The 11,505-nt window shown below is 46.5% G+C and overlaps 1 protein-coding gene across 3 annotated transcripts in view; it reads right to left on the minus strand.

Moving 5' to 3' along the window:
* LAMA1 (laminin subunit alpha 1) overlaps nt 1–8,235 on the minus strand; it is a 108,618-nt gene extending 100,383 nt beyond the window's left edge. For 2 of the 3 annotated variants that reach the window (XR_008464753.1, XM_054190708.1), the window contains exon 1: nt 8,156–8,235. Coding sequence is in view for 2 of the 3 variants with exons in the window: in XM_054190708.1 (XP_054046683.1) it covers nt 8,156–8,231 (76 nt within the window). In the remaining variant the exon portion in view is untranslated. Of the gene's footprint in view, nt 1–6,180; nt 7,705–8,155 lie in introns of those variants that run through there. The other variant, XM_054190709.1, reaches the window with a different exon arrangement.
* Nucleotides 8,236–11,505: the final 3,270 nt, after the last annotated feature.

The raw sequence follows: 11,505 nt of genomic DNA on the forward strand, positions 1-11,505 counted from the left end.
AGACTTATAGCTGCTCTTCTACAGAGTTTTGCTGGGGTGTGCCAAGGCCTGTAGCCCAGCAGAAGCAGTTACTGCAGCTCCATGTTCCCATCTCCAGTCAGTAGGAAAGCTAAGCATGTATTTCCAACAGGGACATACATAGCCACACACATGTAATACAATGTATACATGCATATACATATGGCCAGCCATATAGATTAGCAAAGACAAAAACACACAAATGCCATCACCACCAACAGTCTCCTCCCGTTCCCTGCTCTAGCTGATCAGGATGAAAGACCTTAAGTAGAAAATATATATTCATATACAGATATATATGCAATGTGGATTCCTTCAGTAGCTGGACTTAGACACTCAAGTCTATCCAGTAACTGTCCCCCTGGATCCCAGGTCTCCCCTGTTGCTGTCACCTGGGCATGTGAGCACCTGAAGCCCACAGCTCCACTCCGGCTGCTGGTCCACAGCCTGACTTGCACACACACCATACGCCATCACAGCTAGCACTCACACACTACGGATCCCTCTAGTTACTGGCCAAGACTGGCCAGTACATTAAGATGACCGAATTTCTGATTCTTGGAGAAACAAGGAGAGGGGTTAGTAAAACTGCCATCTTAGACTTCCGTAGGGCAAACTTTGACCTGTTCAGAAGACTGCTGGACAAAATCCCTTGGGAGGCTGCCCTGAAGGATATAAGAGCCCAGGAAGGCTGGACATACTTCAAGAGAGAAGTCTTAAAGGCACAGGAGGAGGCTGTCCCCATGTGCCGAAAAACAAGTAGGGGGGGAAGGAGACCGGCCTGGCTAAATAGGGACCTTTGGCTGGCCCTCAAGAACAAAAGGAGAGTCTATGACCTTTGGAAGAGGGGGCAGGTCTCCCATAAAGACTATAAGGATATAGTGAAGCTATGCAGGGAGAAAATCAGGAGAGCCAAAGCGCAGCTAGAGCTCAACCTAGCTACAGCTGTGAAGGATAACAAAAAATGTTTCTACAAATTCATTAACAACAAACAGAGGATTAGGGAAAATCTCCCTCCCTTACTGGATGCAGAGGGAAACATAGTCACGAAGGATGAGGAAAAGGCTGAGGTGCTCAATGCCTACTTTGCCTCAGTCTTTAGCAGTGGAACTAGCTGTTCCCTGGTCACCCAGCCTCGTGAGCTAGGAGACAGGGAGGGGAAGCTGAATGAGGTCATCACAATTAAAGAGGAAGTGACCAGTGACCTGCTACACCGCTTAGATGCACAGAAGTCTATGGGACTGGATGGGTTACATCCAAGAGTGCTGGAAGAGTTGGCAGACATGCTCACCAAGCCACTTTCCATTATCTACCTGAAGTCATGGCTAACTGGGGAGCTCCCAATGGACTGGAGGGTAGCAAATGTAGCACCCATCTACAAAAAAGGCAGAAAGGAGGATCCGGGAAACTACAGGCCTGTCAGTCTGACCTCGGTAGCAGGGAAGGTCATGGAGCAGATCATCTTGAGTGCCACTACTAGTCATATAATGGACAAGCTGGGGATCAGGCCTAGTCAGCATGGGTTTATGAAAGGCAGGTCCTGCCTGACAAACCTGATCTCCTTCTATGACAAGATGACCCGATTATTGGATGAGGGAAAGGCTGTGGACGTTGTCTACCTAGACTTTCGAAAAGCATTTGACACTGTCCCCCATAGAATTCTCATGGAAACACTGGCGGCTCATGACCTGGATAAGCATACGATCTGCTGGATCAAGCACTGGCTGGATGGGCAGTCCCAAAGAGTGGTGGTCAATGGAGTTAAATCCAGCTGGTGGCCAGTCACAAGTGGTGTCCCCCAGGGTTCTGTGTTGGGGCCATTTCTGTTTAACATCTTTATTGATGACCTTGATAAGGACATAGAGTGTATCATCAGCAAGTTTGTAGATGACACGAAGCTAAGCGGGAGTGTTGATCTACATGAGGATAGGGAGGCTCTACAGAGAGACTTGCATAGATTGGACCGATAGGCCAATGCTAATGGAATGTGCTTCAACAAGGCCAAGTGCCGGGTCCTGCACTTGGGCCACAACAACCCCATGCATCGCTACAGGCTTGGGGAAGTGTGGCTGGAGAGCTGCCTGGCAGAAAAGGACCTGGGGGTTCTAATTGACAAGCGGCTGAACATGAGCCAGCAGTGTGCCCAGGGGGCCAAAAAAGCCAATGGCATCCTGGCTTGTATTAGAAATAATGTGACCAGCAGAAGGAGGGAGGTGATTGTCCCCCTGTACTCAGCACTGGTGAGGCCACACCTTGAGTATTGTGTCCAGTTCTGGGCACCTCAATACGAGAGAGATATCGAGGTGCTGGAGCGAGTGCAGAGGAGGGCAACGAAGCTGGTGAAGGGCCTGGAGAATAAATCTTATGAGGAGCAATTGAAGGAGCTGGGACTGTTTAGTTTGAGGAAGAGGAGGCTGAGGGGAGACCTCATCACTCTCTACAACTACTTGAAAGGAGGTTGTAGAGAGGTTGGTGCTGGTCTCTTCTCACAGGTAATTAGCGATAGAACAAGAGGGAATGGCTTCAAGTTGCAGCAGGGTAGGTTTAGGCTGGACATTAGGAAAAAATTCTTCACAGAAAGAGTGGTTAGACACTGGAACAGGCTGCCCAGGGAGGTGGTGTAGTCACCATCCCTGGATGTGTTTAAGACTCGTTTAGATGTGGTGTTAAGGGACATGGTGTAAGGGAGAACTTTGTAGAGTGGAGTTGCTGGTTGGACTCAATGATCCCAAGGGTCTTTTCCAACCTAAATAATTCTATGATTCTAAGACACTCAGCCTACCTGGTATCTGGCCCTGGATCTTCTTGTCATCTGTTGCCTGACACAGACACACACGCATACAGACAGGTCTCCTGGCTAACCCCCAGATCCCATGGTCTACCCAGTAGTTGCCTTAGACCTCCTGGTCTCTCCAGCAGCCAACCTGCAGACCCTCTGGTCTGTGTCTCCAGTATTCAGCCCCTGTGACTTGTAGTACCCTTGCCAGTGGCTGGCATTTGTATCTCCATGCACATAGACCCCCTCACCCAGGAGAAGAGTCAGAAACAGAGTTTAATAAAAAGACAGGCCATGAGGTACATCAGTACAGGACACGTACTAATCAGGTATGGGGCAGAGCAAAACAAGCATACTGACCTACAACCTGTTTACAGCCAACTGGCCTTTAACACCTTACCCCTCTGTTTCCCTCCCCATTCCTTGTTCTTTCCCAGACCATCTTGATCATCCCTCTTACCCTGTCTTTGGCCCTTCCTCTTTTCATCCCATAAGCCATCTTGTTCAATCCCAAAATGTTCTTCCCCTGCATCTCATAATGAGTCCAGTACCCCTGTAGACAGCCACCACCATCCCCACACCTCACATGCACACACCCCGTAAGCTCTGGAGAGCTTCTCCCATAACTCATCATGATGGGTGTCACCCCTAGCCCATGGGCTGATGGTGGTCATGAGACAGCCCTGGGAGGAGCTAGTTTCTCTGGGTTCATTATTGGGATTGCCCCACCTTGTTCCTCTGTGCTCCTTTGTGTGTATGGACCTGAGGCTTATCACATCGTCTAACAAGTTAAATAGAGCATGGAAAGTTAATAAGTTATCTTGTGGCCCTGCTACTTAACCTGCCTGAAGACACGAGGAGTGTATTGGTTCACTCCTATAGATTTCAAGGTTTCAAACCCAAGGAGAAAGCGAGAAATTGGGCCAAGTATGCCATTCTGCCCAATTTTGCCAAAAATTAAAGTTTTCAGCTTACCACAGCATTAGTGATTCTGCCTCAGACTCCTACCACATTTTTAGCTCATCATCCTCCTGTCTCGCACTGCAAGTTGCAAACAGCACAGCCTCTAAGTTTTCCACAAGTCTCAAGAGACGTCAGGTTTCCTTTAGTGTTCTCTTATCAGAAAACAATAGTCACACCAGTGGAAGCACAGCAGAGATGTTAGAGGAAAATATTTAAAAATAAAGACAAGCTTTGCAGTGGATAGAAACCTTCTCACTTCCTATATCACTTAATTCTTTGTTGCAGGTTTCTTACCCTTCTCTTTGAAAAATATGGTATCTAAGACTGATGGAAACAAGGTCTATTCAAGCCATATACCAACCTCTGATGCAGTACGGCATTTGTGAAGTCCCTATGACAGGTTTTTTCACTCCATACAGAAAGTATTTGGGGAGTGCAATGTCCAGCCCATCTTGAAGGTATAAGAAGACTTTAAATCTTCAAACTTTTATGGTCATCCAAGCACGTTCAGGAAGTTTGGCTCTCCGTTTCAAGTGTCAGAGGAAACCACATCAACTGAATGCATGAGGCTGTAGTGAGGCAACCAGGAGTGTAAGATCTACCGCTCTGGGCTTGTAGACTACCAGCCAGATCTAAAAAAACCTAAAAAGACTAAAGAATCTTGCTGCCACATCTACAATTAAAGCACACCACAGTTGAGTTGGAAGTCACCATCCTGAATTAGGCACCAAAAAGTCCATCTACACTAAGTGGGATGCACAGTCATCCCACCAAGTGGTGCCAGCCTTGAGTGACCAAGTGAAAAAACCACAGACACGGGTGCAATAAAAAAAGCTTTTCTCCTGAATTTAGATGTCTGACTGCTGAGGAAGAGGAAGGCCTGCAATTTGATTCCCCCTCCATTTTTGAGCGCCCTAACGATCTAACTGCAGCTTCAGCTTTTTCTGTGGCCCATTCTCCATTGGCACCCATTGAACTTGCATTTTTGGCTGCACAGTAGCTCATTTTCAGAGGCATGGGGAGACTTCATACATGCCTCCCCCTCCCCTGCATTACCCGTCACAGCAACTTGGTAATAAGGCACTCTATTCAGAAATTGGAGATGTGGGCTCAAACCATCTCAGACTAAGGAGATTAACCTAAATCTCCCACTTCCTGGGCAAGCGCTCTAGCAATCTCATTTATAAGCAAACTATATAGCTTATGTTTCAGAAAACATGTGTGGTCGCTGACCATAATGTTAGGAATTGCATATTAATCATAGCCTAAGCATACTTAGTAAACCAGATTCTTGACACAAGGTAGGTTTGAAACCCAAATGATGGTAAGCGTGAGAAATACCTGTGTTCAGCTCTGCCCAGATGGAGCACCCCAGGCACCTTCCTGAGGGCATTCAATCCCCTGAGCATCAGCACTTAAAAACTATTGACTCCAAAACCCCAGGCAGGAACAACAGAGCAGGCCACTACAGCATACCAGCTTACAAAAACAAACCAAGGTGAGATGCAGCTGAGGAAACATTTAGCCTACAACTACAGTCTGGAAAGTTACCATTACCATACATTTACAGTAGCAGGATTTTTTTTAATTATAGAAAAATCACTTGGCATTGGTCAAATCAAATTTAGGAGATATAGGCAATACTGTGCAAAAACATTAACTTATTTCCCTTTCTACTTTGCGAACCTGTATCACTGTTACCTCCAGTATAATTAAGAATGCCTTCCAGCAGAGCAAAGCCGCTACATAAGCCTCTGAAATGGCTATTTGCTTCTGAGGTTCTAAAATAACTCTCACGTGGATCCAGACACTAGTGGTATGTTCTTCGTGAGAGAAACTTACTGGATACAAAAGATACAAATACAAATCCCACTTTTCAGCATGGTGGGAACGATTTAACAAACACCTGCAATTAAAATACCAACTAAATTTTATAGGTAAGTAGATATTAATCTTTAGGCTGAATGAACCAATCATTAACCTTCAAAGTTGTTCAGTGCAGTGACTCTACTATTCTGTGTTGCTCTTTCTTATATTGGACTTCAGCACTTTCTGACAGACCCTTCCAACCATCGTACACTCCAGTTTCCTCATCTGCTGACAGGACAAAAGCAGGAAAGAACAGGAAAACAAGAAATGCTGAGAGTTCTGCCAAGGTACTCTCCACGGGCATGCCAAGATATCTTTCCCCCCAAACTTCCCCAATCCTCTTGCAAGGGCTCTGAGAAATCTTTCCAGCCTCACCACAAACTGTATTTTTACATCTTAGAATGCTTACAAGCTTGAGCTTCAGTTGTTTACTTTCTGCAAAAGCAACATGGCTATTCTAATCTGCATCGCATTCTTCACATTGTTTTAGGATCAGTTATCTTGAATTCTGGTTTTTGTAAGGCAGTTATCCACCAGGGGGGTTTGATACTCACCGCTTCCTCGGATGATCTGTACTCTCATGCTGAGAAAAGAGTTCTATCAAATTAATCTAATAGGAAGAATGATCTCCTGACCTGATCTTTCAACTAGAAAAATACAATTATGAATTTAACTAGCCCCAGGAGGGGTAGCTTAAGTGCAATGAAATATACTGGTATCTTTGATCACTGATATAAAAATACGCGTTTTATCGAGATGCCTCTAACAACGTGAGCTGCTATGTAAAAGCTGGAAAATCAGCACTAAACTATTTGCAAAAGCTGCAACAGATTACTGCAGTGTGATCACTGCAAATTTCCACAGAAAAAAGTGGACTCTTGTCACTTACATTTGGCCAGCTTTAGGAACTGTTTTAAACTGTGTGCTAGCATACATATTTAAACAGGAGTTAATAGCGAAGTAAGGTTGTTTGGTGTACGTAAGATGGTACCTTACAAAAAACAACTGTGAAAAGTAAGTTTTGCATCATTTTGTCTGGCTTTTCATTTGTTTCTAAGACTGAACTTTTGTAACCAAGGTGAAGTGTATTTATTCACAAGCCAAAATATATCGACTCTGTAATTAACTTCAGCTTGATTTTGTCCTCCTTACCTGGAGGATGAAGTTTTGTACACATAATCATATTAATAAACACACTTGCTTTTACTGCAGCCTGTAAACATGCAGATGCTTATCTCCCATATTATGTGCATCTTGAACACACACTTCACTGTAAAGAACACTAAGTCATGCATCTGCACAACATATGCCTTCCAACCATTTTCCATTCCCGGGTTTTGCTTTTTAATAGAGACCTAATGCGGCTGGGGACTAATGTGCAGGGAGTAGGGATCAGCAGAAATTGTGTTGTTGATGCCACCAGAAGCTGAACCAAACCAAAGGTGGGAGCACCTGGTGCCTACCAGTGCTCTCCCTCATAACCCAGCACCCCGCAGAGTCAACTAGGGTTGACTCCGGCCCAGTAACAGGGAGTGAACTGCTGTTGCTCACTATCTTCGGGCTCACTAGGAAAACCCAAGTTACTGCTCTTCCAACAAAGAGGATGCGTGTGATGAAGTTCCTCGCAAAGCAAGACCTGGCCGCCAAGCGTTCCGGTATCCCGGCTGCAGTGCACCAGCCAGCCCCACGAGCAAAAAAAAAAAAAAAAAAAAAACAGAGAAAATTTTTTGTGAATTATCTCCATTACATCCTCATGCTACCTCTGTCTCATGCCTGGAAAGTGGTTTTGATCCCCTCTCGCCCCGTATAGCAGAACTTGATCTGGTTTACATTAGCGACAGCGTGAGGCATCTTTCGGCTCTCCTCCTCCTCTCCCTTCCCCGGAGCGGGACCCCCGGGGCTGCGGCCCCTGCCCGGCTCCGGGGCTGGGGCTACCCTGGGGGCTCCGACGCGACACTGGGGACCTGGGCCGCCCGCCAGCCCTCCCCCTTGCCCCGGGGAGAGGGTCAGCGGCCGTGCCGCCCCCTCCCCCGGGTTTCTGCCGCTCCACAGCGTCTCTCGGCTCCCACAAAGGGAGTGGGCGGCCCCGGAGGCGGCCGGGCGGGCGGAGTGGCCCCCGCCGCCGAGGGAGAAGAAAGGGCTCCAGGAAAAGAGGGGGGGGAGAGGGCGGCTGCACGGCGCGGAGATGAGGGGAGAGTAGGGATAAAGGAGGGGGGGGGGCGCGCAAGGGAGAGCGTGTCAGCGAGGCGAGGAGCAGCACTGCCGGACCCCAGCCCGCCTCTCCCCGGCGGGGCTCCCCTTGAAACCCAGCACGGCCACCACGGCACCGGCTCTGCCCGGCGGGGGCTGGGGGGAACTCCGCCAAGCCTGCCACCCTGCCCCCCCCCCGCCCCCAGCCCCGCCGGGGGCGAAACCCTGCCCCGGGACGCGGCGGGCGGCTGCGAACAAAGTCTGCAGCCATCGCATTGCACCGCAAGCAGTGCGCACCCCCGCGCCCCGAAAACCCCGCGCCCCGAGAGCCGGGCTCACCTCGGGGCTGGCCCTGCCCCGGCGACCAGAGCAGCGAAGCCACCGCCAGCAGCAGCCACCGCCCGCCGCTGCCCATCGCCGCCGCCACCGCCACCACCGCCGGGATGCCCGCCCCGCCGAGCGCCCCCGCCTTATATGCTCCCCCGCCGCCCCCGGCCCGCCCCGCCCCGCACCGCCGGGGGCTCGCTCACACGCACACACACCCTCACGCACACGCACACCCCCCCGCTCACACGCTGGCGGACCCCGCGGCCCGCACCATGCGTGTCCGTCCCCGCAAAACCGCCCCCGAAGCACTTGCAGCCCCGGCGGCGCATTGCGCCTGATGCGCGGGGTGCGACTGGCCCGCGTCCGGTGCCGGAAAAGTTTGGGAAAGCAGAAATTAGTGATTTGGGACCTGTTGCAAGGAGAGGGAGAAGGGAAAGGCGAGTTTGCAAAATAACAAGGTAAAAATGCGTGGCGAGGGAGAAAGCATTACTAAACTAATTCAATGTACAGCTTTCCTATATGGCAGGTATTTTCAACGTGGTTAAAAAAATTAAAAAAAAAAATAATTTAAAAATCAGCTGCTGAGCCTTTCCTTGTAAATTTGCCATCTCCAACTTTGAAACTTCATGCCCTTGCTGATATTTTTTTGAGCCTCCGCTCCACATCAACACAGCCAATCAGCCATGTTTGCAAATGAGAGTTCTCTCCTCAGTTGGTAAACTAAGAGGTTGACTGGTTTTGTCCCGTAGGAAGTCTTTGCAATTTTCTAGTGATCAGCCTCTTGAAACTAGCGTAAAACACAACAAACTGGTTGTAGAAATTCCTTACCATAGAGACATTTCTTTACTACTTCAGGAAAGTTCATTCCCATTAGGCTTCCTTATTTTAAGTCTTGTCAGGTCGCAGAGCTTGTATCTGCAGTACTCCTTAATGAATACTTCAAGTAAGTTGCAGCAAGGAAGGACATTTTCCTGGGAAAAGAACTGTATGCCCAAAATAAGTTGGTTGAGGTGAGGGAATTTTAGTCAAAAGATAACTTTCTCAAATGCAAATCCCCACTGACAACTTATGCTGCTTATTTTTTAGGAAAAAATTGTGCTGGTCCGTATGGGATTGCATTTAAAATTCTATTTCAAAATACAATGACGTGTATGAGTTGCATGAGCAGAGTTAGGCTGCAAGTGCCTTCTTCAAATTGGGGGCAGCTGCTCATGGAGTTCAGACTTCAACTTGGTTGGCTGGTTGTTTTTATCGATCGGGATAAAGAAATCAGCAAAAGCATAGTAATTTACATATTTTGTATAAAATAAAGCTATTTCTTCTCGTAAACTCAATTATGAGTTATACTTCAGAAGGCATAGCAATGTTTATACTCAAACATAGACAAACAGGAAAAATCTATGTGTCAAGGAGATATAAAATGAAAAATTTCTGCCATAGAACCTTATCAGAGGCTTTCAAGCCTACAAATAAATAACACTCCACATCTGTCCCTTCCAACAGATCCGTTCTTTGCTCACACCAGGAACTTCTTAAATTTCAGGACAGGCAAAGAGGAGGAAAGCAAAACATCTGTGGAGAGAAAAGTCAACAAATTTCAAGAGCCAAAGTGTCATTTGTTCTAAAATCACAGAGGTCAGGTTAAGGAATCCTCTGTGCAGGATCGCAAGTACCAGTTGGGAGCCAAGTACAAAGGAAAGGGAAAGAGGGAGCATCTGTGCAACATAAAGTCCTGCCAGTTTACAGCTTTTTAATCAGTTTAACCGTTCAAATTACAGCAAGCTGAAGAGTACTATCCTACATCCATGCGATGGTAAGTGCCAGTTTATTATTACATGCATTTATCCTCATCACAATATTCCGCAAGAGGTAGAGGATGTATATTGAGATCCAGCTCTGGACTTAATCATCTGACTCAATTATTATCGTTTAAATAAACATCTCTATACAACTTGTAACTGAAATATATACATTGAATTAGTCTGCAGGACTACATCACCGTTGTTCAGTGTCCATTATAATCATTCCCTAAGAAAACTGACTCTTCTCAAATTTCATTTGAGTACGTACTACCTTCTTGGAGAAAAGGATTACTGTGTTTTCTATCATGCTTTTTTCCACAGTTCATTGCTGGTATTACAAACCACCAGGCAATCGGAATGCTCCCTGCTTCAAGACATAGCACTATTAATATAATTCCTTCCTAACCTAGGTTTCTAATGAGCTTTGAATGATTATGCCATTAGGCGAGAATCTCAGCTTCTTAAGCAAGCGTAACTCCACCGCACATTTACACCGAGCGAGCACATCAGGAATTATAAGACTAGAAATTTCTTAGTCTTTGACAAACTAAGCCGATGAGAAAGTGGAATGCCATGGTACAGGTAAGATCCTGAATGACTCAAGAAACGTGCGCGAGAATACAAGCATTTTAGAACACTTTCGTGCACGTTGATACAGTTCCTGAAAACCATCTGCACAGTCTGAAGCTCTGAGCGCTACTATATCATATGTGCTTAACATGAATAGTAGCACTGCAAATTAAAATAGCACAGGCGACTTTTACATCATAAAATAGTTACTACAACTAGCAGTTGCTACCGCTCCAACTTCACTGGAAAGAAAGAGAGATGGCACAAACGTTAAGAAGGATAATTTCTAAATATCTCACACTTATTTGTTCTGCTAATCAAAATTTACTCCAAAATAAAGCAAAAAAAAAAGTTTGCTGTGTAAGACAAGGAGAAAGTTATCTGTAAATACCCAGAAAATACTCAGAGATACACTTACAGGGAGCTTCTTAAAATCTTGTTTTCTCTCTCACCAACTTTCATGAATTAAAATTGCCTTAAGGACTAAGTTTTTCAGTTGCAAAGGAATGGAAAATCCTAATATTTAGGATGATGTAGCACAAAGGGAATATGTTAATTTAGCCATCTGTGCATAACAACCTATGGATAAAAACACTGCCTTTGGCAAAAACAGAGGTTTGGGAGAATTCAAACTGGAGAAAGCCCAAATACACAGTCTGAATGGAACTGCTCTGCTATCCTGTGCCTAAGTAAACTCCAAGTGAACACCAAATATGTTTTTTCAGCTTTTGTCTGCGTTGCTGTGCTTAAGGCAGAGCTATTGTGTTAATGGCAGGTTCCCTTCAGGCCCCTCAGGAGCATGAAGTCACCTCCTGACCCCAGAGGGCAGCCAGGGCACTCATAGCTCTCAGCAGTGCTGTGCTTTTCCACATCCATAGCATTTAATAACTTGCACATCCCACCATCCCACCTTACCACCCTTCCCACTCTCATTGACCCTTTTTCCTCCCCGCCTACCGGAGCATTTCTACCCTATGAACACCATTGACA

This window comes from Rissa tridactyla, chromosome 2, assembly GCF_028500815.1.
Source record: "Rissa tridactyla isolate bRisTri1 chromosome 2, bRisTri1.patW.cur.20221130, whole genome shotgun sequence".
NCBI classification, from domain to species: Eukaryota; Metazoa; Chordata; class Aves; order Charadriiformes; family Laridae; genus Rissa; species Rissa tridactyla.